This window comes from Desmodus rotundus, chromosome 5 (assembly GCF_022682495.2).
Source record: "Desmodus rotundus isolate HL8 chromosome 5, HLdesRot8A.1, whole genome shotgun sequence".
Taxonomy (NCBI): domain Eukaryota; kingdom Metazoa; phylum Chordata; class Mammalia; order Chiroptera; family Phyllostomidae; genus Desmodus; species Desmodus rotundus.
The window spans coordinates 130,775,646-130,803,566 of record NC_071391.1 but is presented as its reverse complement, the minus strand read 5'-3'; the positions used below and the strand labels follow the sequence as shown (position 1 = coordinate 130,803,566).

Sequence of the window (27,921 nt, the reverse complement as noted above, 5' to 3'; positions counted from 1 at the left end):
TACCTGGCCTAGCCCTCCCCTCAAAGTAGTTGAAGCTATTAGCCAAGACAGAAGGCTGACTTATTTTTTTAAAAATCTTTTTATTATGAAATGATTATAACTTGTATTTTCAAGATTTTCTGAGGCAAACTATTCTAATACAGTTGTTTAGATATTTTCCCCCTCTTGTAAGAGAAAGCATTTGGCCTAAATATTTTCAAAGTGTCTTTTAGCACTAACCTTTCACAATTCCACTTCCCTCCCCTCCTAGACCTATAATCTAAATGTGAGGTTAATTCTACTTACGTTAATTCATTGGTATAATAAATATGATTCAATAATTTATTAAATAAATTTTAATGGTTTTGGTCTCTTATCCTATTATGTTAATAGGAGACAAGGGCAGTATTAGAAAATAAACTCTTTTTGGGAACCTGGTATCAAGTACTGGGGCTAGGCTATTTTTTTTTTTTTTTAAGATCTTCTTTGTTTATTTTTAGACAGAAGGAAAGGGAGAGAGACAGAGGAATACAAACATTGATGTGTGAGAGAAGCATCGATCTGTTGCCTCTCACATGCCCCCAAATGGGGCCCTGGCCTATGACCCAGGCATGCGCCCTGACCAGGAATCGGACCAGGGACCTTTTGGTCTGCAGGACGACACCCAACCCACTGAGCCACACCAGTCAGGGCTAGGCTTTTTATAAACATGCACCGATACAAGCAACTAAGGAAGTAAGTAGTCTCTCTACAAAAGAGGAAGGGAGGCCCAAAGAGGTTAACTGATCTGTCCAGGACCACACAACTACTAAGTTAAAAGCAGTATCTGGACTTAGGTTTGAATTCAAAGTGCATGCTTTTTCATATGTGCTGTTTCCTACAAGAATCTACAAATAGCTCTCCAATAGCCAAATTGTATTAACTGTTTCTCAAACTAAAATATCTTTGGCCAGAATTACTGAAAAGGAGAAAAATATTTTATGGCTACTTTTCTGTCCTTATTTAGATACGTTTGTCTAAAGTACAACAGGATAAATTTGTGTGTCATAGGGTAGCGGACAAAAGAAACAAAATAATCTGCCATTGACTACAGGACAACACTGCTTGTGGACATTTTATTCACTTTGAAATAAATATTGTGCTGTAAATCTGTCCAGAACTGAAGTCTGTGGTACACGGGAGGCAGGTATAAAGGGTAGCGGGCACAGAATGTTTTGTTGGAGTGAATCATTCAACAGAGTCATTCGAGTCAACAGAGAGGGGTCGCTGACTGTACACTTGGAACATACTCTGAGGGAAAACACATTCGTATCAAGGAGAAAGAAACAGACAAAAGTTCTGAGAGAAGAGCCACCTATTACAAATAGGAGTTTCTTAGGATTAACAGAGGTGAAGAAAACTTGTATGTGAAGCTCTACTATGTGCCCAGCTTTTAGTTCAGTAGCTGGTAGAGGGTGGTTGCAAAATAAAATTTGCTGAAAGGATTGCAGTCACTAGGATACATATTTTACATGGTCTCCCATTTAAACAACCTCCTATCAATTTCTTTCTTCATTATCTTTACTTCATCAACTACTCATATATACTATAATTTACAAAATAAATCTATTATTTAAAAACTTTCAATAGGTACAACAATTATGGCATTTCATTAGGCTGGACTCTAAATTGCTTGGATATTTATTTTGGAATCACCTTATCCAAGCAAAGGAAAAACACAATCAGTTCGTAAGACACAACAGAAACGATCAATGTGAGACAAATGCCTGCCTTAGACGTTTATCAATAACCTCTTATATACACATATACATTCACAAAGTGGTTGAGAGTCCTTTCATATGATCCTTCAGATGAGGTCCAGGGGCTGAGAACTCTATAATAAGACACATGGTCAGACAGAAATCATCAAGACTTTCAATGATCTTTTCTTTTCCCAAACTTTATTATCCTTTAGTTTGGGAGAGAAAGAAGTCCATTTTCATCCGCCGTATCTAAGATTTTACAGATCACTGGAGATTCAACCTAAAGAACAACAACAATAAAATCATTAAAAAGTTACTAAGCTGAATACTCTCTTCATTCAATATTATTCTGCTGAATGAATACATATATATAAATGTGTTAAATGTATTCAAGGTGTTGTTTTGGATAAACCATCCAATGTTATTTCTACAAATTGAGCTTTTTAAAAAAACAATCTTTTGTCATCCATATAAAATACCAAAAAAGTAGAGAAGATATTTTTATCTGTAAATAAGAGATGAGAGAGAAATGGAGTAAAGGACAATAATTAAAGAGAATTATACTAAATATGACGGAGGAAATAATGAAAAATGAAAATAACATGTATGGATAGATGGGGAATTTCAGTAGAGAAAAGCAAGCCATAAAAACTAAATGGAAATGCTAGAAATAAAAAAAAATGTCAGAAATAAATTCATTCAATGAACTGGATGGGATACAGCATAGGAAAGAATCACTGCACAGAAAAGCAGTTCAGCCTGGTAGAAATGACCCAAATTAAAACAAAGAGTGAGAACAAAAGAAGAGTATCTGAAATTCTGGGACAGCTTAAACTAATATGTTTAATTGGAATCCCAGAAATAGAAAGAGGGTTGAGTAGAAGAAATCTCTGAGGAGATAATGTGCAAATATTTTCCAAAATTTATGAATTATATCAATCCACAAATCCAAGAAGCCCAGTGAATTCTAACCAAAACAAATATAAAGAAAACCACTCGTAAGCATCACATAATCAAAGGTAGATCTATAAAGTTTCCAGAAGAAAATATAGGAAAATATCTTTGTGACTTTGGGGTGGCAAAATTCCTTAGGAAAAAAGCATTAGCAATAAAAGGGAAAAAATTGAGGATAGAAACTTTATCGAAAAAACTCTTGCTCATAAAATACATTTAAAATGAATAGGCAAGCCACAGACTGGGGGAAAAAAATGTGCAATATAAATAGAATTCATGTCCAGAACATACTTGAATTTCTAGAAATAAATAATAAGACAAACAACAAGAAAAATAAAAATGGGTAAAAGACTGACAAAGACTCTCTTCTTGACCAAAAATCGTAATCAAGCAGGCTCGCTCCCCTGAGGCCTCTTTCCAACCAGGCCTCTTTTTGTCCTTGGGCCCTACCTTGGGCCTGCTGAGTGCAGCTGCAGCAAAAAGTCCTGATATGTCAGTTTAGAGAGGATCCCTCAAGCTTCATATCTAAGCATGCTCCATACTGATCAAATTCCTCATCTTTGCCCTTTGATATCCGATTGTCCTGGCTGGCCTTCAGCAATAATCGGGTTAAGTCAGTTTAGCCAGAATCTCCTCCCCTTAACATCTTCTCTTAGTCATTCCATTCACCGGCCAGCCTGCTCCTCCCTGTTTCTGCTTGTTGGCTATACACGCCCAGCTGTCTTCACTACACCTAGAGTTGAGCTAGATCACTTTCACCTACTGTGACAGTCTAGACACCTATTACAAAGTCCTGAATGAGTCTTCCTACTTTAAGTCTGCATCAGTGTAATTTTTTTCTTTAGAAAGTCTTGGTTAGCCAAATCCTTATCCTCTTTTCTTGACCTTAGGGATGGATATAGCTGTTTCTTGTCCTATTCAAGTTGCTACAACAAGGGGTCAGGTGAGGTCAGGCCTGTAGCTTCTAACTGGGGCCTATTTCTATTTTTATTTTGTATTTCTGGTCTGAAAAAAACTAACATTTATTTTTTTTTAATTAAAAAAAATTTTTTTATTGTTATTCAATTACAGTTGTGTGCCTTTTCTCCCCATCCCTCCACCCCACCCCCAAAAACTAACATTTAATAAAGGGAACTGACGCTGGGGGAAAAAAGACTTGGTTGACTTGGTTAGACACTTCACAAAAGAGGACATATGAAATAATCACATGAAAAGGTGCTCAACACCATTTTTCATATGGAAAATGCAAATTAAAACTACTCAAATGGCTAAAACCAGAAGACTGACAATACCAAATGCTGACAGTGAGAATGGGGGGCAACTGAACTCTCATACATTGCTGACAGAAGTGTGAAACAGCACAACTACTTGGAGAACTGTTTGGTAAAAGTTAAACATATACCTAACCTGTGATTCAGCAATTCCACTCCTAGGTAGTTAACAAAAGAAATGAAAACATATGACCACAAAAAGACTTGTAAAAAAATGTTCATAGCAGCCTTATTCATACATATAATCAAAAATGAGAAAGAGCCCAAATATTCATCTATAGAAGAATGGATAAGCGAATGTGACATACTTATACAAAAGAATATTATTCAATTATAAAAAGACAACGAAGCACTGGTACATACAATATGACTGAGTCTGAAAGACATGCTGAGTTAGAGGCCAGGCATGAAAAAATTTGTATGCTATATAATTCCATTCATATGAAATAAAAGAAGAGGCAAAACTGTTCTATGATATCAGAAATCAGAAAGGGTTATCTTTGGGGATTCAGTAGTATTGACAGGGAAGAGGTTACACGAAAATTTTCTGCAGTGACAGATACCTCGTTTTGGGTGAGAGTTACATGGGTATATGAAATTGTCAAAATTCATCAAACTCAACATTTAAAGTCTTTACATCTACTTTTTATGCATATTATACCCAATCAAATGATAAAAGCTTTTATAGAAGTAGTATTACATTTTATAATAACACCCAAAGTTGTATAAAGTGGAGATGAGGGATTTTCTTTACGCCAAGTATTGGCAGGCAAAAAGTGGCTTTCAGTTCAGGATGTGTTACATGGGCCTTCTTGAAACGTAAACCCATTGGCCTAATGAATCTTTCATATTTAGGTGGTTTTCGAGTAAAGCCATCTCCAACAAAGCACACTTCAGTAACCTTCCTCTTCCATGCTTTTTTGTTTCTCTTTCCTGTTAGAATAACTACTTTCCAGACTCAATGCCAAAAATCAAAATGTGTCCCCAAGTTGAATTCTTGAGTATTATTTTTTTTACTTACCCCAAGGATATACTGACAGGAGTGAGGCTCTAGCATATATACAGTAACAGCATGAGGAGAATCTGATTCTTTACACCTAAAACAGAGCGTACTTTGAGGTGCTGCCCCAAACATGCAAAATTATTTTAAACTGTTTTCCTCTTAAGTGATAAAAATTCCATATAAGTGACCCTGTGTAATTTAATAAAGAATTAATATAGTTTATTATCATTTATAATTTAAGAATTATTATAAATAACTTGTGAATAAATAATTATATTACTGAAATTAATTTTAACAAACTTAGAATAAAAGAATCATCTTGTAATACATTATTATGAGTAAATACGATTATTTGTAAGTACACTGCATATTTACAAAAACTTTTGCCACAGGAAGCAGATTACAGAGAAAGGCAGAAAGCACAATTTGGCAGTCCCACTTACTTTAGCTTTACAGTCACCTGTCTTGGTTTGTCAGTTATATCACAAATATCTCCATTCCCATAAAAATGTGACACCATCCTGAATCAGAAAAACACAGGCGCTTTATTAAACTAAAATGTCACTAATTTAGAGTCACTGTGATGGGTAGGGAGAGAAGATGGTTTTGCATTAGTTGAAAAATCTGCCTATAATATATTCTTTAAAAATACATATTTTTACAGTTATGTCAGAGAGTCTTTCAGATTCTATAAAGAGAATATACAGTTGAGATACTTTGTAATGGTTTAATAATAATGATCTTCATCTTGCATATTTATCTGCATAGGGATAGTTAAGATTAATTTGGTTTTAAAAACATTGTCCTTTTAAAATGAACCATTTCTCCATGAGCTATTTTCACATGAAACATATACAAATATAAGAAAAATCCTTCTGTTTAGTATATTCTAATTTTTCTAATACTTAAGTGCCAACCTCTTAATATTGCTAACTTTGATTTTGGCTAGCCCAAGAAGTCAACACCTTCTAAAAACAGTCTCTCATACCATCTGTACTAGGAAGAGTAAAGTGAACACCCAGGAAGGGGGAAAAAGATGAGTAATTTAAAATTCACTGGGCAGTAGACAACTAGAAAAGCTAAAGCTTAGTTATTCTTGAGAAACGAGATTAATTTACTTCAGCTATAACAAGATATACCTATAGAGCCCAAAAGAGATGAGACAATTTTTTAAAAAGCCACTGTTTAACTATTTTCAACCATTACGTCAGAAAAGTTAAGTAACAAAGGGAAATGCTAGTATATATTTAAAGAGAACTAAATAACTTAAAGGGGTAAGGACTGTGTATAAAAGAGGCAAATGCTTTGAAACAGCCTCAGACCTAAGACCTGGGAACAGGGCCACTGCTAACTACCATGACTCTCACCGCCATTCCACCACTCACTGTGAAAGGCAGCAGCCAAAATTTACTGCGTGGTATTGCGAGGCACGATGCTTTACCTGAATTACCTTATTTAAATGTCACAGTAACAGTATGAGACAAATACGACTAGATAAGAAAAGTGAGCCTGAGAAGGTTATGTCCAAGATAGTATATGGATTCATTACTATCATTACTATATGTATGTGTCCTGACTGGGAATCGAACCCACAACCTTGGTGTAACAGGATGATGTGCTAACCAACTGAGCTACATGGCTGGGCAAAGAGCCAGAATTTGAATCCAGAGTGGTGGACTTCAGTGAGCTGCTTTAACTATTACACTAAGTTATTTCCCCACAAAAAGAAATGGTTCCTGAAAAAATGTCCCTGAAAAAAACTGACCAGAGATTATACGTGTTTAAATTTTGTTTTTCAATATTCTGAGTTTGAAATATTCTACTAATTCGATCCAAAGGCAAATAAAAGTTAATCTACCTGACTGTCTGGGTACCATCGTCTTGCAGGTGATAGGCTCTAGCAGTGTTCTTCTTAGCCCATTCAATATGCTCTTCTTGGTTCCATGTCCCGACGACCACAGAAGTTTTCCCACTATCCTTGTCCTAGAAAATGCAAAAATATTTGTGATATGGTATGCATGCTTGATACCGTCAAGTAGCCATTAATGCGAATGGCCTAGAAGCGACAGTCTTTATCCTCATATGCACACTGAATATCTATGTTTACAGGTAATAATGTTTTAGTCAAACTTAACTAGTAAAAATGAGCTTGTTGTCTTCTTTATCCCTTGTTTCTTTTTTTTTTAAGATTTATTTATTTATTTTTAGAGAGAGGGGAAGGGAGGTAGAAAGAGATGGTGAGAAACATCAATGTGTGGCTGTCTCTCATGTAGCCCCCACTGGGGACCTGGTCTGCAACCCAGGCATGTGCCCTGAATTGGAATCGAACTAGTGACCGTTTGGTTTGCAGCCTGTGCTCAATCCACTGAGCTACACCAGCCAGGGCTATTACTTGTTTCTCTGAGAAAACATACATCTGATTAGAATTAAAAACGCTTACAGTGGCAAATGAAACAGGCATGGCTACTGCCCTAGTGGAGCTTACTGCCTAAAGGGAGAGACAGCCATTAAACATCCTTTGAGCGAGCAGACTGTAAGTTCATAGAGAGACATGGATTAAGAGGTTGGAGATGGAGCACGACTGCCTGGGTTTGAATTCAACTTTCACCATTTACTTCCTATGTGATTTTTAGGCAAGTTACTAAATCTTTGCTTTTGTTTCCTCATCTTGGAAAAACACTATTTACTTTTTACGGTTGTTATGAGGATGAAATGAGTTAATATGTGTGAAGTGCTTAGAACAGTGCCTGGTATACAGGATATAGTGAGCACTGTATTTGTTAGCTGCTATTATTTTTATATTTTCCAATGCTCCAGCAGAGTTCCTCAGAAAGTTCTAGGTTATATGACCTTGACCAAAATAAGACAGATAAAAACCTAGGGTAGGCAAGTGTATGGGAAAACAGACATTGGTAATGGGAATGTAAAGTGGTCCAACCCACTGGAAGGCAATTGTTCAGTATGCATGTACTCTGCCCTAGCAAATACATTGCTAGAAACGTGCCCAATGAATATACATGCAAAAGTTCACCAACAGAACTATTTAAAAGTGCTCACTAAGATGCCATCACAACACTGGGAACAACTTAAAGGTCCATCAGTAGAGGTCTAAGTACATCATGGGTATAGACACAATCCTCTGTGGCTGCTGAAAAGATTAGTTGTTGCTGACAAGGAAAGATCTCCACGATACCAATGAAAAGAATAATTGCAGAGTAGTGCAGAGTGCTTAGTAGTCATTTTCTGCGTAAATCAAAAGGTTATACCAACATTTATGCATATGCATTTTTTTTTCTCGTGGAGAGTTAACTAAGAAAAAGTTAATAGTTATTTTCAGGAAATGGAACAATGGTGGAGGAGAATTTTACTTTTCATTCTAAATTTCTGGCATATATTCATTCCTTTAATTAAAAAAAGCTTTTGGGTATTATCTGGACTATAGTTAGATAATATGTGTACTTTTTCATTTTTCTGTATGAATAAATGTGAGTAAAAATGAAACATCTACAAAGCAGCAAGAATAAATGGAAAGGAGTGAAATTAAACTTCTCAGGTTTAAGTGAAGAAAAAAATGTCCTAGTTTGCAACTGCTTCATAAACTTGAATGATTTAAATGTTCAAGTTGAGTTGATTATATTTCCTTATATGATTCTCTTGGAGTTTAAAATTGGCTTAAAACATCTCAAGAAGCCAAAGCCCTTTAAAAGTCAGGTCAATATTTATTAGTGTTTGTCTTCAACATCTAGTAGTTTAACTTATCAAACAAAGTATAACTATGACAAAATTACTGGGGCTTAAACTTCAGAATTTAAGCAGCTTGGCTAAAGTGTGGGAGAATATGCTAATTTATGAAATTATAAACAAAGGGGAGAATAAAAAGCCAATGTGTGTAATCTCAAAACTTAATTTATTTTAAACTTGGTATAATATGGTACCTTCTTCTGGCTGAGATTTACCCTTGCTGTATTTACCCTGTTTTACTAACTCTAGTGGTAATGTACTATCTTACCATTAACTTTCTTAATTTGAAAATGAATTACAGCTGAATAACATAATTTTGCCATCTGTGACAATGTGGATGGACCTAGAGAAGTGATTTTCAACCTTTTTCATCCCATGGTACACACAAACTAATTACTAAAACTCTGTGGCATACCAAAAAAACATGTTATATTTTTTGCCAATCTGACAAAAAACAGGTATAATTTTAATTCATTCACACCACATGGTTATTGTTGGTTTGGCTGTTGTCATTTTTTTATTTGACAATCTAAGGGAAAAGAGGTCAGTCAGTGCCCCTGACTAAATAGTCAGGTATTGCAAGTTTTAAAAAGTCTTGCAGGACACTAGTGTGCCTCTTGCGACGTACCGGTTGAAAACTGCTGACCTAGAGGATAGAGGGTATTATGCTAAGTGAAGTAAGTCAGACAGAGAAATACTGTATGATTTCACGGATATGTGGCATCTAAAAAACAAAACAAATAAAACAAAACAGAAACTGACCCACAGATATAGAGAACAAGGCAAAAGGGAGGTGGTGAGGAGATGGGAATAAAATATAAAATAAAAAAATTACAAGAGAACACTGATTTCTTCTTTATTTACAGAATTGGTGTTGGAGGGACTCCAGCTAGACAAACTCTCAGTTTAGGAGCTCTCCCAGTGGTGTTAAAGGATGGAGACCAGAAGAGCGAGCTGTTAAGGTGGCAGATCACCTTATTAAGTTTTGAATGTGGAAAGGCAGGTCTGGAACTTAGTTCAAGGTTTTAAGTGCAATGGTTACCTGAGTCAGAGAATAAATTAGTATGACTTTGGATGTCAGCAGCCAGCAGCTACTGAGGAGAGAACAGGTAGCAGGGATGCCCAAAAAGGAAAGTTGGATTGAGAAGAAAAAAAGATAAAGGTGAATTATAACAATGACTAATTTCTCAGTCAAAACTAAAGAGGTTAGCCATACTAGCTTATTATTCTTCCAGGCTCACAGTAATATAAGAATCTGAGTAGTTAATACACAATGTTACTTTAAGATGACTGACTGAATTAAACACCAAGTTTTACATTTTCCAGAATTTAAATAGTTCAATGAGTATTTCCATATGAAAATCATATCATAATTTAAGTAACACCCTCCCCCCCTTGTTTTTTTTTTTCTACAAAAGATTTTTAAAACTTTAATTCATCTAATGGTAGACTGGTATACGTGGTGTTCTATACCTCGTGGTATTGATGTACGTGTTTGCCATAGCAGAATTCGTATTTCCACCAGCCAACGCCCTGCAGGAAAGGAAACAGATCAGGTTATATACAGAGAAGGTGGGACTGGGGCCTGTCTCAATACTGCCCCACAGTAGCAATAGAAATATATAATTTAAAAAACCAGTAGTAGCAATAATATGATTAAAAATTAAAATAAAAAATTACTGACATAAAACAGACAAATACAGAGAACAACTGCTGTACATCCTTGATAAAATAAAATAAAAAATTCCATTTGTAAGTAAGTGTATTTCTTACTGGAGCTATTAGTCAGAGGCAACATTTACCTGTGTAAATGTTAACTCAAGTTTTAAATGTAATCGCTATATAATCACTGATGCCTATTCCAGCAATCAACCAGAATTACATGTGTCTTAGTTATATATATAGTCTGTCAAATACAGGTCAAGTTTTAGTTTGTGAGTAAAGGTAAGTAATAATGGCTATGGATTAGAGTATGAAGCAGACAGAAAATGTCCATTGGGAGGCTTCCAGATACTTGCCATTTCTCTACGGACCAAAACCTTTTTCAATGCTGTTAATGCCCCTTGAGTAAATAACACACAAATGAGAGCTGTAAACTAAATATTTAAATGGAAGGTACACTTCTCACCCCATGAAAGCAGTAAGAGCCACTAAGAAACTCTTTTATGAGTTGGTCGTCTGTCAATTTGGATATGTGGGTTGTTCCAACAGTGAGCATCAGCTGAGAACCAACAGCAATGGGTTTGTGGATTGCTGGGAATCTCTCTTCTTTAGTTGATTGCAAATCTTCCTAAAAGTAAATACATACATGTTTAAGGCCTTCTTTGCCACACTTAATTTTTTCAGTTATGACTTAAATTATTATTTTTACACCGTAGAAAACTTGGAAAATAAAACTTATCCATAATATATTTTTTTAAAAAATGAATTTTGCAATGCTTAGTATACAGAAAGCTCTAGAAAAATATAGTCCCATTTAGTCATTAGGAGTATGGGGACCCCTTCCATCACAGAGATAATTTTCATTTCATATATTTTGTCTCATTATTTTTAAGTATTTTGGTATTAGATTTTATGTCTCTGCATTTAGTACTAAAAAATGTGGCTACTATGGGTAAAGAAAGGATAACAAGCAAGGGAAAAGAGAAACTGAGAGTAAATATAAATATTAGTTATAATTATTCAAATATAGCAGGGCCTGGAGGAACCTGCGATTTAGTAAAGGAATACACTAACTAATAAGGGTGCAGGGACTGGCAGATTCATAGAGGTGGCGGTGATTCAAATAAGACTCTGACGACAATGAACTGAAACACAGTGAACTGAAACAAAGACTTAACAAAGAGAAAACCCTTGTTTAATTCATAAAATATAAATAATAATTTGTGATTTATGTGAATGTCTGTGTATGTGTTTTGTGTGTGTATGCATAAGAATGTGAGCCTGAGGAAGAGGTAAGAACAAAGATGGGAGAAAGGTATATTTAAAGGTAAAGAGATAAGCAGGCACTATATGTTGTGAAAAACTATATAATCATAAGAAGTTTGGACACTACCTTATAGGCGTCAGGCAAGGATGTGGACTGATCAGGTTTTTAAGTAATCACTGGAGCAGTGGCAGGGAAGAAGTAAGAGTAGGAACAAGTCAGGCGGTGGGGCGCCAACTAAGGAGCTGCAGTAACCCAGGCCCGAGATGAAGAGAATTAAAAGTAAGGGATGACACAAGAGGGGCAGAGAGAAGAGGACGGTTTTGAAAGAGGTTAATAAATTAGCATCTGGTAGTTAGCTGGGTACTGACCGTGAGTGAAGAGGAAGTGAATCTAGACGAGAACTGAAGAAGTGAGTGTGTACCAACTATAATTGAATAAAATAGTTAAAAAAAACAAATGGTAAAAGGTTTCCAGAAAATGTTCAGTGGACATGATCTCTCCTTTTTCACCTGCTGTAGGTGCCATTGACCAACTATGGTTCTGTCCTACTTCAGCTTGGAGAAGTCACTGAATAGTCCCTAGAAACTAATCATCTTACTCTTTTTCTCCTCCAACATTAAGAACAAACATTGCCAAGATGGCTTATTTTTTTAAAGGACCTTGAATTTTATGTATAACTGTTTGTACATTCAGAGACTGCTATGTTCTTGGCACTATTTTAAGTGCTGAGTATTAAACGTGAAACAGAGTAACTGCTCCTAAGGAGTTACGGTCTAATAGACTGAACGAACTAGATTACATGGGCCTACTACTGAGACCCATAGCAAAGTTAGTGAAGAAAAATAATAATGCTGCACAGTGCAACCTGAAACTGAGATAAGGACAGGAAGTAGGAAGAATAAAAGTATGACTATCTATTACTGCTTCTTGTGGAGAGAACATCTATCGTTTTTTTTTTACCCTCATTTGAGGACACACTGATTGATTTTAGAGAGAGGGGAAGGGAGGGGGAGAGAGAGGGAAACATCGATCACTTGCCTCTTGCACATGCTCCAACTAGGGATTGAACCCGTAACCCAGACGTGTGCCCTGACCTGGAATTAAACACGCAACCTTTCGGTTTACCCACTGAACCACAATGGTGCCAGGGCAACATTTATCGTTTTTAAGAAAAAAGTATTCCAATAAAAACAAGATGATAGTAGTTTTTGTAGTAGGGCTTAAAAATTAAAAGGGCTCCTAAAAGTCCAGTAATCTCCAAATTAAAGTAATCTAATAACACAGGCAGAACATCAAACCGAAATTCTGATAGCCAGATTTGTATTTTTGTATAAAAAAGAAAAAAATTATTTATCTTTATAATAAAGCTTGATCCACACTTATAAGGCAAACCATAAGCCAAATAACAACTTTTAAAAAGAAAAGTTATGTGTAACACACTAGAATTATTTAAAAGAATGGGTCTGAAGTAGAGATGACCAATTTAAGTAACTACTTATCCTACAGTATTACCTAAGATTTTCATATACAACATGGACTCTAAAGATCCTAAGTGCTTTGAAAGCATTACCATCTATAGCTTTTTAAAAATAGTTTTTCTCAACTGGAAGATTAAACACATTAAAGAAAAGTAAATTGGCACTTTTTCATTGAAGAGTAATTAAAGCTGAGTCCTGGCTGGTGTGGCTCAGGGGACTGAGTGTCGGCCTGTGGATCAGGGGGATGCAAGTTTGATTCCCAGTCGGGCACATGCCTGGGTTGCAGGTCAGGTCCACAGTGGTGGGGTGTGTGAGAGGCAACCCCACACTGACGTTTCTCTCCCTCTCTTTTTCCCTCCCTTTCTCATTCTAACAATCAATCAATCAATCTTAAAAAAAAGTTATTACAGTTGGGATTTGTAAAGCATTTTGATAAATCTGACTTTTAAGTTCCTGTCAGTATTTAAATCACTACCAAGGAGAAGACTAGAAAAAAAATTCCATTTACAGTCTTTTAATACAGCACTTCAAATCAAATGTAGATTAATGTTAAGGTAATCTTCCCCTTTTATCAGAATGGCAGTGTTCACAGCATCCACAACGAGTCTGACAATACTTTCGTATTAAGTACTCAAGAGGAAGGGGAGAAACAGGCGTTGCAGCTAAATGTTAGTTATTTAAACCGCTGTTAAGTACTCACAGCATACCAGGTGTCATGCAAGGAGCTGGAAAAACCAAAGTTATGAAAGCATAGTTTATTTTTTATCCATTTTAATGTAAGAACTGTATGGAAAATTAGCAATTTTACCCATGTAAGGCTACAATGGAGGATTAAATAAAACACAAGACCATGGAAGAGGAAACATTCACCTCTTCCTGAAATAATACATTAAAAGTCCTGGCTCATTTGCAAAGAAGTGACACTGGTAGCATGTCTTCAAGCTGAAGAAGTACAAGTTTATCAGGAGTAGGGGAGGGAGGGGAGAAGGCAACAGAAGAACAGAAACAGTATATAGAAAGGCAAGGAGGTTAGGAAAAATGGGGTATTTTTAGAACATTCTAAGTTGTTCAACATAGCCAAGATAAAGGGAATGGTGGTGGGAGGTAAGGCTGAAGCCCAATCACAAAAGCACATGCTTTCCCCTTTGATAAAGTCATCGGACAAAAATGACTCTATCCTGAGGTGCAGATCGTGTTAACTGCTGAAGGTTTAAATATGTAATCAAAGGTTCATTACAGAAAGAGCATTTCATCAGCTGTGTGGAAAGGATTAGAAAGGGGATGTGTGGGGGGGCTTGCTCCTGGTCTTAGGAAATGATGAAGTCCTGAATTAATGACAGAATAGATCTGAAGAGCACTTAGAAGATAACATACGTAGCTCTTAGTGAATTAGGTTAGAGTTAGAGATGATGAATCAAGAGGCAGGTAAGAAAAATGACTTTGGCTTCTGACTTAATAACTGGGTAGAGCACAGTGCTTTAAAAGCAACAGGGAGGACAAGAAAACGGTCAGTGTGAAAGAGAAAAAGAGAATGAGCTTGAGATTTTGAAAACGTATATGGCTACATCCACCAGGAAGATGGAAAGGGAGGAGAGCCCATCAAAAGGAATTTCTCTATGAAGAAGTAGCATAGAGAGAAGTGGTTAAGACAGGCTCTAGAATCAGAGTGCTTTGATTCTAATCTGCAATCCATCCCATCACTTCCCCTCCTAAACCTCAAGTCTTAATCTGTTGAGGAGGATAATAATAGTTTATCTTCTAGGCTGTTGTCAGGATGAGGAAATTGCTGTTAGGACTCAATACATGTTAATTATTGTGATTGTGGTTTGAGTTCAGGAAAAAGGTAAGTGTAGATAGATGTATATTTCGAACTCATGGGCATATAAATGGAAGTTGAAAGAGTGGGCATGAATGAGCTCACTTAAGGAGACTATGGATAGAACTACGGGCAATGTCAACATTTTAAGGGGCAGGAAGTAGAGAAAAACTAGTACAGAGGAGAAAAGAACTGTAGACAAGTAGAGAGAATGACCTGAAGTAAAGGGAGGAGAAAAAGTTCAAGCTTCAAATATTCAGGGTTTTATGTTACTAAGATGAAGTTATGTATACACCCAGTGAATAATAATGAAAAGAATGCTGGGTCGTAGTCTATTATTTCAAGAAGTTTGCTCAGTTGGGAAGTCCAGTCAACTACTTCAAATTTAAGCTTAACTAGAATGAACAGGAGGTCAAGCTTTAAAATATTATAAAATCAGAAGGTCAGACTGCTAATATAGTTTCTGGGAAGTACTAGAATAAGAAAAAGAATTAAAATCAATAAAAAGAACTGGAATTTAAAACTCTGGAAAGAGTCAGGAAAGTAAATTACTACTATACTAAAGAAATCATTGAAATATTGATATATACTCTAGAAACTGGAAAAGGAAGCACTGAGAAAATACTGTTAGGTGATTCTCCTACCTCTTTATTTCTCCTAAAAGGCACCCTTAGAATTTCTTCCTGCTGTTCCAACTGTCTCAGGGTGAGGGGTTTAAATGGTGATCCTGGCAGTGATTGGCAAAATATGTCATTCACAGGAGATGCTCTGAATCTGTTCAGTAAGAACAAAGCATTAAAGCTAAGCAGATGGCAACTTTAAAGCATGCACATTTCATGTTTAAATATGAAATCCACATCCTACCTATATTTAGGATGATTGCACAAGAGTGGTGTTAAGATGACAACTTCATATTCACAAGTTGTGACTTCAGCTACTGAAAGAATTTCATGCTTCGATTCAGGATGACATATGTACATCACAGTACTTGATCTGGGCCGGTTCTGTTTCAAACTACAAGGTGTACCATTTCCCATTCCCACAGGGTAGTAGGGTGTCATCTGACCTTCGATATTTTTAGTGGGAATCTTAAAAAAAAAAGAGCATAAGACGTACTTTAGAAATGTCTAAAGAAATGAGGGTAGGAGTGAGGATGGGAGAAGCCCTTACTTTGAAAGGAAGACAACTATATTTTATTTATAAACTAACATTTATAAAGGTAACATTTATGTATTTTTGTAAGTTTTCCCTCTAATATTCTTTTGATTCATGAGTTCTTATTTGAGCAAATATGTATTTTCACAGCTTGTTTAACATAGCAAAAAAAAGACATTTTTATTCAGTACAAAAATTAAGATGTTAAGTGTACATTTATATAAAGGCTATAATATCATGATTAATATGACTTATTAATAGTTCTAAAGAAAGAGACTAAATGTAGGAACTTATGTTGAATTGGTCAGAGCTTTCTTCACTAAACTCAGCACATGGCTGTGTTAGAGTTTAGATTCTACAGGTGTGAAGTTTGATTTGTCAAAATGTAGTTACGTAATAAAACACTATCTTCTAAAACAGGAATCTACTGTACTGTAGATCTGCTTATTCTTTTTCCCTGTTTTTAATATTGATGGACATATTTTTTAGTATATAAACTCATAGGAATCTATTAAAGCCAGCAAAAGAAAAATGGAGAAATTTTCATGGGCTGGGGGAACAAAGGAGATGACCTCAGAAGACAAGGATTATTAGAGAGTTAGGTCCCACACTATAATCTATATGAAAAACCCAATGTAAGGGCTTTAAAAGAATATCATTAATAATATCTCCCAACAAGCTCTTCGGTGGCAAAGAGCTCATCTTGTATCACTTTGGTACCCTGTCAGTGCATATCCAAATAGGCGACAAATAAATGTTTACAGGGATAAATAGTTTGAGATTTCTTATGTGCTATTTTCATGCTAGTGTCTGGAATTAGAAAGTCCTGGGTTCAAACCCAAACTTTGGATTTACTAGCTTAATAACTTGAACTAAATTTCAGTTTTTGTCATTTGTCAAAATAGCATCATAATATACAGGGTAGGGGGAAAGTAGGTTTACAGTTGTTCATATGGAAAATAATACAATAATAAATAAATAATAATACAAGAATAAACTCTGTGTTACGGGTACTCACAACTGTAAACCTACTTTTCCCCACCCTGTATACTCAAAGGTTGTGGGGAGAATTAAGATTTACCTTTTGTTACATGCCTGGCACAGCACTGGCTTGTAAAATGGGGCTCAATACATGTTAGTTTTCTTCCCTAACCCTTTTCTTTTTCTCCCTTTATCATTTCACACTTTGAATTCTATCTTGCTATCCTCCAGAGCCCCAGTAAATAAATATTTTATCTCATAGATAGTTGGTAAAATTAAAACCTTTTAAAGTAGCAATGCTATGTGTGTCTATAGTTAGTTTTATCAATGCCCCCTAAAGCCATCCTTTTAAGGTGTAGGCATCCCTATTACGTAATTTTTAAGGCCTGTTGCCATTTCACTTTACTTCTAATAAGAGTACCATTCTGATATGAGGCTGTTTAGAGAAATATCCTCTATCAGTAAGTTATTTAACTCCGGAAATTCTCAGGATTCAAGCATTCCATGAACTACAGGGGCATTTAAAAATTGTGATTAAACATCCTAAGGAATCATTCTTTTTAAATAATCTTATTCAGCATGAAATTATGCATTCACATTCAACAGACATTTATGAGGTATCTATGTTATGTCTGGTACCCTGCTTTGCACTGCAGGGGGCAAGGAGATAAAAGACAGTCCCTGTTTGTAAGATGCTTGAAGTCTGGTAGTTAGTTATTTACATAGATAGTTTTATCTGTTTTACCCACAGGAGATAGGGACCAAACAAAAAAGCTGTTATTATCATTGTTTCCTGGGTTAAAGAGAGGGAAGCACTGCTAAGTACAGAGGTGATAGAATGCTGTTACAGAAACTTTTCCAGACATGCCTTTGGTACGGTTGCTTAGTATTGTATGATGTAAAAGTGCATACAGTAACTTTTAAAATCGTAGTGTATAACTTCTCTCAGAAAAACCTAGCATATTGCAAATTTCTCTTATCCAGTCTTTTCAGATATTTGATATAAAGAACGTAAGACTATGTTCTGTCAATTAAGTTGTATAAATTCATGCCTACTAGATGTTAAGACAAAAATCATTTGCCACTTGCCTCTTTTGATTTTTCCTTTTTTTCTGCTTCTTGTTCTATGAAATAATATAAAAGAAAGTAAATGTAAAGAATGACCAGTGATTTTACATATAAGAAACAAATGACTAAGTTTTCAATCAATTCTGTCATCTTAAACTTCTTTCCAAAGAAGACCCCAAAAATGCAAATACGTTTTAGCTTACTAGTCTTAGCAAGGTCTCCTTGAAATGGTTTTGTGTGAAAGAACCGTCATATTTGGTCTTTACCTAGGAAATACTCTGTTTGACCCATAAAACCTGGTCGCCACAACAGTATTTTTTGAAGTATTTTTATCTCAGAGAAAGTTTAATCTTAAATTAGTTTAATCAATTTGAATACAGATTAGTAACCTATTTCATAATTTGAGGGATACATCAACATGTCTGTTTCAATATATACTTTGCTTAAACCAAGCAAGACTAACATTATGTAAATATAACACTAACATGTATATCTTATCAGATTTAAAAACAGTATTAATAGGTAAAAAAAAAAGCGTATTTGTTAAAGCAGAAAATAATGAAAATATCTTTTTGCAAAAGTTTTCTAATTGTTCAGAAACTTTCTTAGTGTTTTAAAATAGTCTCCAACAAAATATTTTAAATTCCATTTTGAACACTGACTTTATATCAAATTTCAGCATTACAATCGAGTCACTATAGAAACAAACCTTTTTCAGATAGAAGGTTCTTTGCCAACATATTCCCAAGGTAGTACTCATGAATATTTACTTTCTACATTTAAAAAGAAAATAAAAATACAGTTGAGATTTGTAAATACATTTTTCAAGAACACAGATTTAAAACCATTAATCTCATTATTAGAGTTCTCATTTTATAATGTTCCCTACTTTGTATTTTGAAGAAAAACCATACCTGACCACTTTCTTTCTCTTCATGGTACTGCCGAATATGTTTTCCATGACATACTTCATAAGTCCAATAAGACTCAATCTAAGAAAGATGGATGTATTCAAATGAACAAAAGCTGTATAACTCGACTGAGTTATTTTTTGATACTTTAGGTAGATGAGTAGATTTCCCCCCAAGTTTTAAAGTAAGCTTTCCTTAAATGAAACTTACTATTATGCCTCAGAAAAATATGAAATTTCTAGTCTATTCATTGTTTTCACTAATTAGCTATATGTGAAAATTCTGTGAAGAAAACAGGTCTAGAACAATCATCTAAGTTAGGGGTCATTTTCCACATAACTTAAAAATAATAATTAGTATTTTTAATTAAAATTGTATATAACTCCTTTTGATCTGAAAAACATTCAAAACAGTTTGGTGAGTGATATTATTTGATACTGGTATTATTGGGTGCTTGCCACATATACTATACAGGAATTTAAATTAACAAAATACTATTAAGCAATTGCTTACATTTACAACCAAAAATTTGATACAACAAAAAAGAAGTGCAGAATTATTTTCAAGGGTCTACTGGCTGCTGGAAATTTATTTTCTAGTTATCAGGTGAACATAAAATACATACTCTGTAGGAACAACTGCTTTGTTTAAATAGTGGCTCCAAAAGCTCTCTTGGATTAGGGCCTTTATAATCCTTTTCTTCTTCCTATGAAAGAACTAGAGTTTAATACTTAGAATTATTCTAGAACTTCACCCAACTGTGCTGTTTGGTTATTAACTCATTGGTCAAATCGCAAATGCTTGGAAATAAAAAAAGGAAAAAAAAAGTCAAAACCTTCAGTAATAATCTACAGGATAGCACTTCTTTCAAAAGAACTGAAGTAGAAAATACGGAGCCATAGAGTAATCTTCCATTCTTTCTTCTCTTAAGAAAAGGTTTGAGTATTAGTTTCCTGAACAATTCTTGTAAACCTATTTCAGAATTTTTAAATGCTTGCATCCAAATAAATTCTAGCTATAAAAGCCTCAGAATAGTAGAATCTTGTAGCGTGTATTGGAAAAATTTAAGGTACTTCTTAGTTTTCTATGTATTTTTACATTTCAGATTTGAATGCCAAATATATTCATACGTGTGTGATTAGGCATGAGTGGTTTGTGTCTTACGTAGGTTTAAAACAAAATTAAGCAGCTGTCTCTCACAGATTTCAAATCTGAACAAAAACTAAGAATGCACTCACTGAGTTTTATACTTCCATTTCACAGATCATGAAAATATTACATAATTAGCTCAATACATTTATTGAGTGGAGGAAATGAGTTTCAAATTTTTTCAAGGTTCCATAGCTAACTATAGCCTATACCTCAGCCTCCTGGCTCCTAGGCTGATGTCCTTTCCATTTTACCATGCTGCCTCTCCTGTTTCATCTTGAAAGAAGTCATTGCCTTAAAGGATGGATAAGAGGCAGTTAGTTAGGGCATTTTAGGAGGAAGAAATGGGCATGAGCTAAGACAGTGAGAAAGCATAAAGTACCTATAGATTTATTAGCAATTCTTTTTCTTTATTATTATTTTTTAAATTTTTAAAAATTGTCAGTTACAATTGTCTGCATTTTCTCCCCATCCCCCCACCCCACCCCAGCAATTCTTTATGAAACATGTCATGTATACATTTAAAAATCATACCTTGTGTCAAAACTCTCTCTCTCTCTTTTTAAGTGTCAGTATAATTCTTCATTGAGAATTGTGGGGGTTTTTTTGTTAAAGATTTTATTTATTTAACTTTAGAGAGGGGTAGGGAGGGAGAAAGAGAGGGAGAGAAATATTGATGTGTGTGAAAGATACATCGATCAGATGCCTCTCACATGCCCACAACTGGGGATCTGGCCCGCAACCCAGACATGTGCCCTGACTGGGAACTGAACCAGTGACCTTTCAGCTCACAGGCCAGCGCTCAATCCACTGAGCCACACCAGCCAGGGCCAAAACTCTCATTTCTATAAAAGAAAGCAAGAGTGGAGTCACATTTTCATTTATAACATCAATAATTGATGGCTAATTTTTCCAAGTTGAACTCTAAAATCAAGGACTTCAGGAAAATAGTGATTACTATTTTTATGGCAAAACAGTACTATTAAAAACCTATCATTCAATTTTATTTTGAAGTATGTAGTTGCAATGTTTTAAATAAATGACTTTGGTGACAGGGATTATCAATATACTTATAAAAACGTACCTCATCCCCACCTGTCACAAGAGGAAGAATGCACTTGTATTTTTCTTTATGTGTGGTTGTCATGATGACATAATTATCTTCTTTATACAAAACTCCAGTTGTAGGCTAGGGAGAGAACAAAAAACACACATTACTTTCTCTGGTTAAATTGTATTACATTGCATAACTTACAGTCCTAAGTCAAACTAGTTCATCACTTCAACAGAGGATTTTTAAACACATTTTCAAAGGAAAAGGGAAAAGAGTCTATGCATTTTTTAATGAAAAAATGATGACGAACTTTATCCTGGTGTTATAACAGAAAAAAATAAAAATAGTTTGGCGTATAAAGAAAGTAGTAGTAATGCAACAGACTTAAGTTAAAATATGGATTAAAAAGCATTAAGAGGCGAGAAATGTTCATGAATACACCATCGCTGAATACTTTTACTCCTACTAACAATTACCACCACCTAAATGTAAGAATCTATAGCACTTTACAAATGAACTCCCAACTGTAGTGCATGGGATATAATTTTTCATATTTGGATAACATATGGATAAAGTTATTTCTAAAAGAAAAAGCACTATGAATTATCTGTGATGAGTTATTTATTTATTTTTTAGTGTATATCAAGGGTCAGCAAACCTTTTTTATAAAGGGCCAGACAGTAAAATATTTCAGGCTTTGTGGGCCGTATGGTCTGTGTTGCCACTACTCAACTCTGCCACTGTAGTAAGAACGTGCATAGGAAATATAGAAGCAAATAGGAATGACTATGTTACAAAAAAATTTTCTTTATAAAAACAGGTGGTGGGCCAGCCCAAAGGTATAAATTACCAACTCCTGGTATATATCAACAAAATCATCCTTAAAGCTTTCTATACTATGAAGCCAGACAAATTCACAAATCAAATATGAGTCAATGTAATTCAAATGAACATTTCAATTAATATAATGGATATTATTTAAAAAGGTATCTCTGTGATAGCAAATGTGTCACTAACTAGTAAGGCAGAGATTTCACAGTCTATGATATAGTTCTGTGATAATTCAGTTTTACTTTTTCTCTTCTTACAGTACTATGAAACCACTATACTATTTGGCTATCCCTAGCAAGGAAAGAACCACTCTAAGTACCTTTGTTCTTTTCTCAGTTTCACAAAACAACTCTTAACCAATGTCCTCCTGAACACCAGGGCAACGTTTTCCCAGGTCAATAAATTAAAACAAAAAAATAGTAGTAAATATGAGCTGTATTAACTACACCAACGTACCATTTAAGGCTTTTACATTTTATTAACTCACTGATCCTCGAAACAAGTATTCTACCCATCTTACAGAAAAGGAAACTAAAGCCCAGAGTTTAATTTGTCCAAGGTAACACAGAAGAGCAGCACGATCCAGAGACGAAACCAAGTAGACTGCTTCCATATTCTGTGCTCTCAAATGTTTTAATATATTTGAATCAGCTTTTGTTAACATTTTCTTAGATTACAGACTCCTGGATTATGGCCAATGATCCTTTTTAAAAAAAGTAAATTTATTGGGGTGACATTGGTTAATAAGATAATATAGGTTTTAAGTGTACATTTCTTTTAAAAAATATTTATTTTTAGAGATAGTGGAAGGGAGGGAGAGAGGGAGAGAAACATGTGTGTGGTTGCCTTTCACATGGCTCCCACTGGGTAACTGGCCTGCAACCCTGACTGGGAATCGAACTGGAGACCCTTTGGTTCGAAGCCTGCACTCAATCCACTGAGCTACACCAGCCAGGGCTCAAGTGTGCATTTCTGTGATACGTGATATGTATAATGCATTGTGCGCCCACCACCCAAAGACAAATCATCTTCTGTCACCATGTAGTTGGCCCCGTTTATCCTTTACTACCACCCCAAGGTTCCTTTTTAAAAAGATTATTAGAAGAGAGGAATCACAAAGATTTGAAAGTGAGAGTTGCAAAGTCAAGTTTATATAAGGGAATCCTTAGAAACATTTATTTAATTGAGCCAATAAATTGCTGTAACATTTATAATGCCTTTTAATGTTTTCAGCTATATTAAAAAACCACAACACTGAATTCTGCAAAACATGACTCACATTCACTTATCAACGGATGGTCTGAAGACTTGTAAAATCACTGCTGTGCTGTAGTGAAGGCAGATACTAGGACTCACATGTATTCATCCCTATCTGTGAAGTCGCTGCAACTCTAATGTTCAGAGCTGATTTCTATAGCAACATCGACTTATTTGTCAACATGTTCAACAGAACGCTAACAAAGAAAAAAGGAACAGCTTGTTTGGAACCACAGCAAAGAAAGAAGGACAATTCGCTTTTTTGTAATAAAAACTACTCTTAGGTTTTATGTTTATATGATAAAGGAACTAATTTCTCTCCCTATTGCTTTTTAAGGTTTAGGTAAGGGGTAACAAGAAATAGAAGTCATAACTATTTTTGTGTTTAGATGCAAAGATTTGGTTTTCATTAGTTTAGGAAGGGCTTCTTTCCTTTTCAATAAAACAGACCAAGTAGAAATTCTTCCATCTGAAAACACTGAAATAGTAAGTCACTTATTGGGATCAAAAAATAAAATTTGTAACAAATTTTACCCTACTTTTTTGTAATAGAAATTACTGGGAAAAAGTAACCTTTTAAACCTCTTGTGATTTTCTAAGTTAAGAAAGTTGTTTTGATCTACTACTAAAATGCTTCCTTCTGATTTTGTGATAGGTTCTTACATAAGAAAATGAAATATAGTGAGTTCTCAATGAAAAGAATTAGATAGTGTAAAAAACTTGTTTTATGTAACATAAACCTTAAAGTGTTTTAAGTATAAGAAGTAATATTAGTGATTTGATAAAAATCGGATTTTAATATAATGACACTAAACAAAGAAGGCTTGGGACTTTAAGGTTAAGAAACTACAAATATCTTGGCAGTGGAGAAATTCCTAATGTTTGACATGAGTCTGCAGGAGTTAAGACAGTGAGAGGATGAGAAACAAAACTATCTTGGACAAGGCTGTAAAAAAACTCAGTGGCACAGCCTGTCAACATACATGCACGCTTGCAACAACCGAGTTGGTCACCACTCTTCCCAAGTGTAGTGTCTGGGGAAAGTTTTTGAATGGGAATACATTTCTATATTAACAACAGAAGTAGATAAAATTAGACTTATTTTGTAGTTTTATTTTGGTGAAATCCATGAACTCTGTGAAGTAATGAATAACTGAACACTTTAATGACCTAGAAATATTTCAGAAGGAAAATGTGTACACAAAAATAAATGTTAATGCTAAAAACCAGTAAAGAATATAATCCTTAGTTAATGCAAACATTTTAAAACTTACAAATTTTTGGTAATTAATACTTTTCCTCAACATATTTGAAGGCAAAATTGTAATGATTATGTATTTTTTTGACATATATGAGTGGGAAGAAGATGTAAAGCACAAAAGAATTTTAAACCTAAAAAAAATTCAGATCTAATCCAGTCCCTTCCAATTTTAGATGGCAGAGAGATAAAGTCCCTCTCCCTAGTTCATACAGCTGCTTAGTTTTATACAAATGTCCAACCAACTAACACATACAACAAAACAAAAAAAACAAATGATAGTGCCAAGTGAGGAGGGCTGTAGTTTCAATTATATAAAATACGAAAGGGAAGACTTAAGACTATAAAAATATTTTTTTTAAATCAAAAGACCAATGATAATGTCCCTAAGGGCTTATTTTTGGCAAGACGGCCACAGATCTTTGGCCAACTCATAGAAAAATGTCTAGATTTTTCTGAAAGTAACTCAAACTTAAAAAAAAAAAAAGAAAAAAATTCCTCCAAGTCTTCAAATGAGCCCACCTTAGATTATCTTGCATTGCGAAAGTAATTAAAAACAAAATTTCAAAATAAAATTGACAGATATGTGAAAAGCTAGTATAGCATAACCTCCTTTCAGCCAGCAAGCAGCAGTGCCAGAAAGAAAACTGAACAATAATTTGGTAGTAACCTCTAAAAAGGCTAGTTTAAGCTATCCATTTATAGGTCAGTTAAGTTTGCTGGGCTGTATATCAGCATGCATTTTTAAATTAAAAAAAAAACCCAAAAAACAACACAGGTTCAAGAATAAAAAAATTTAATGATCACATTCTTTAAACATTTGCTATGTTCATTCCAAGTGTGCTCTTTGGAAACAATAATCCCAACCCTGCTAAAGTTATATCTGACTTACAACTGTTATGTAAGTATTTAAATATATTATCAATATTTCATGGCATTAACCCAAAGATAAACCTGGCTTTGCAGAGAAACATTTACTTAGATAAACTTGAACTACCAGAATCGGAGAACTGAAAGCAGGGGGGTGGAGTGGGGGAGAAACAAACCAGGTGTGAACTATTAAAAAAACTAACATTTGCAAATAGAAAGCTGTTGTGGTGATGATGCATCCTTTATCCTGATATAAACTGTTTTGACATGATGGTATCACTTACTCATGTTTAAATGAAATGGCAATAGAACATATGAAAATAGTTTCACATGAAATGACAATAGGTAATTGTCGTAAGAGTTTTAAAAAAAGTTTTGCATTCTCCAGGACTTAATTTGAAACAAATGAATTAATCACTACACGGTTAAGTATCATATAAGACCACAGTTTTTATTGGTCTACAGTGGATAGGAAGACTTTTCAGCAGTCGAGTCCCCAAAGAGAAGGACTGCAGATTTTCGTTACTGTGTGGTTATAAATGTTTTTCACTGTAGGAAAACATCATAAAATCTCATGTTCTGGGGTCTTAACAGTCGTAATAAATCAGAACTATAAAAGATATTCTGCATAGAGTGTCGTTAACACTTCAGGCCAAATAGCCATCTCAAAAACAACTTTGAAGGGAAAAGAGCTGTGCATATATGTACGTGTGTGTATGCCAGAGAGAACGAATATGATGAGATAGGGAACTCAGATCTGCCCTGCCCGCACATACAACGGTGTGTGTGTGGGCAGGGCGGTGTGTATCACGGCAGGAGAGAAGGCTGCAGGTGGTGGGAGAGCTGCAATTGACTTTCCAAAGAGAAGATAAAAGTGCACGCCTGACGTGGTTCTAAGAAAACTTCCACAGGGAGGGAGTGTTGGTGAGCAAGTCTAGTGAGACATTTAATAAGGGGGTGGGGGAGCAGGTGAGTGCCGGATCCCCAATGCTTAGCATGGAGGACACATCCACGTATTGTGTTGGATAAACACTTGCTGTATGAATGAATGAACGCGATGTAAATGAAGTTTTGGAGTAGGGAAGGAGACATGCGTCTGCAGAGGTGGTTCTAGGGGGGAAAAAAGCGTAGAATACCGAAGGAAGGGGCCGAGCCCTTAGTGCCGCGAGGAAAAGAGATGGCTACGGGGTTTGCGAGGGCACTGACCAGAGAGAACTCGGTGCCGGGCCAGTTGACTCGGAAAGGGATGTCATCGCTGAGTTGGGGGAGCGCTCGGCCGCCGCCCGACGCCTCTAGGAGGCCGCAGAGGACCAATAACACGGGTCCTCCTGGGACCAGACTCCGCGCGCCGCCGCCTCCTTCCTCCATCCTCCACCGCCGATTTCTCCAGCCACCGACTCAAGCTCCTCTGCCACAGAGGAGAGGAGGAGGAGGAGGGGGAGGAGGAGGAGGAGGAGGCGGCGGGACTACTAAAACGCCCAAGCAACCCGGAGCCCAACCGCCGCCACGTCTCCTTCCGGAGAGCCCGGCAACACCGCCCTTGCCCCGTCGGGCCACCCGGCACAGCTTCCGGGGCAGGCGGCATATCAACATCCGGGGCCGCCGAGGCCCCCGCCTACGGAAGCCGCGACACCCGCTGGGCTATGCTTGTTTCTCACGGCCGCAGTTTCGCCGGGAAATTGGACGTCGCTTCTTCGCGTCTGAGACTCCTTTAGACCGGGCCTCGGACCAGTCTTTTCCGCAGAGAAGTAGGGGCTCAAAGAGCCGGTGAGTCCGGGAGACGGTGACGCGCGGCTCTCCGGTGGGTGGCAGCAGTTTGATCGGTACTAAAGCGGGAAGAAAGAATGTGAGTAGGGCAGGAGCTGGTCTTTAGACGAGAAAATTCGAAGTAGCAATAAGTGAGAAGTGATAGTGTTCCTGACTGCTCTTCACTCTTGCTGCTTTTCTTTTTCCCTCTCTCTGCCTGTAGCATCCGCACGCTTCACCTTTCTGGCCGGAAGCGTCTCTCCGCCTCTGCTGCCGGTGGGTGGTGGTTATTAAGTCTGTACTTAGAAGCTACGGCTAACGCGGGCAGTTTGCTCAGTCTCTGCACAGCCTGGGTTAGGGGATGCCTGAGTTGAAGAAACCTGTCACAATGTAAGAATACTGTAATTCTCTGAGGTTGGCATGGACGGAACCTCTCACTGTCCCCACATTTTTACCCCACGTGGGGCTCTTCCTCCCATAGATGAAGTGTTGAATTGTTTTTATCAAAGAAGCTAAGTTTCCTTATGTGAGCGTCAGCGCCAGGTGAATGTGAGGTTACGAATCGTGAGGTCGACACATCTGCCTGCATTCAAAATAAGACAAAAAGTGTTGGATTCTCCTCCCCATCTTTTATAAAAAATGTCATTTTTGTCCATGTCGGGTATCTCAGTTGGTTAGAGCGCATCTGGGTATGCCACAGTTGCGGGTTAGATCTGGTCAGGGCACCT

At 36.1% G+C, this 27,921-nt stretch overlaps 2 protein-coding genes across 4 annotated transcripts in view; one reads left to right on the top strand and one right to left on the bottom strand.

Annotated features, from left to right (window-relative positions):
- Positions 1–1,067: 1,067 nt before the first annotated feature.
- ERLEC1 (endoplasmic reticulum lectin 1) lies at positions 1,068–27,069 on the bottom strand. Its single transcript, XM_024552801.3, has 14 exons — positions 26,654–27,069; positions 21,262–21,366; positions 19,654–19,734; positions 19,032–19,109; positions 18,827–18,890; positions 18,139–18,173; positions 15,778–16,001; positions 15,558–15,687; positions 10,819–10,980; positions 10,164–10,223; positions 6,808–6,932; positions 5,393–5,470; positions 4,968–5,043; positions 1,068–2,001 (listed from the first exon to the last, which is right to left on the bottom strand). The coding sequence occupies exons 1-14, from the start codon at positions 26,813–26,815 to the stop codon at positions 1,930–1,932; spliced, it is 1,452 nt and encodes a 483-aa protein (XP_024408569.1). The 5' UTR covers positions 26,816–27,069; the 3' UTR covers positions 1,068–1,929.
- The window catches only part of ASB3 (ankyrin repeat and SOCS box containing 3), an 87,950-nt gene continuing 87,095 nt past the window's right edge, over positions 27,067–27,921 (top strand). Inside the window, exon 1 of one of the 3 annotated variants that reach the window (XM_024552802.3) lies at positions 27,067–27,214. The gene's annotated coding sequence lies outside the window, so the exon portion shown is untranslated. Of the gene's footprint in view, positions 27,294–27,921 lie in introns of all 3 variants that reach the window. The other 2 variants (XM_053925758.2, XM_053925759.1) reach the window with 2 other exon arrangements.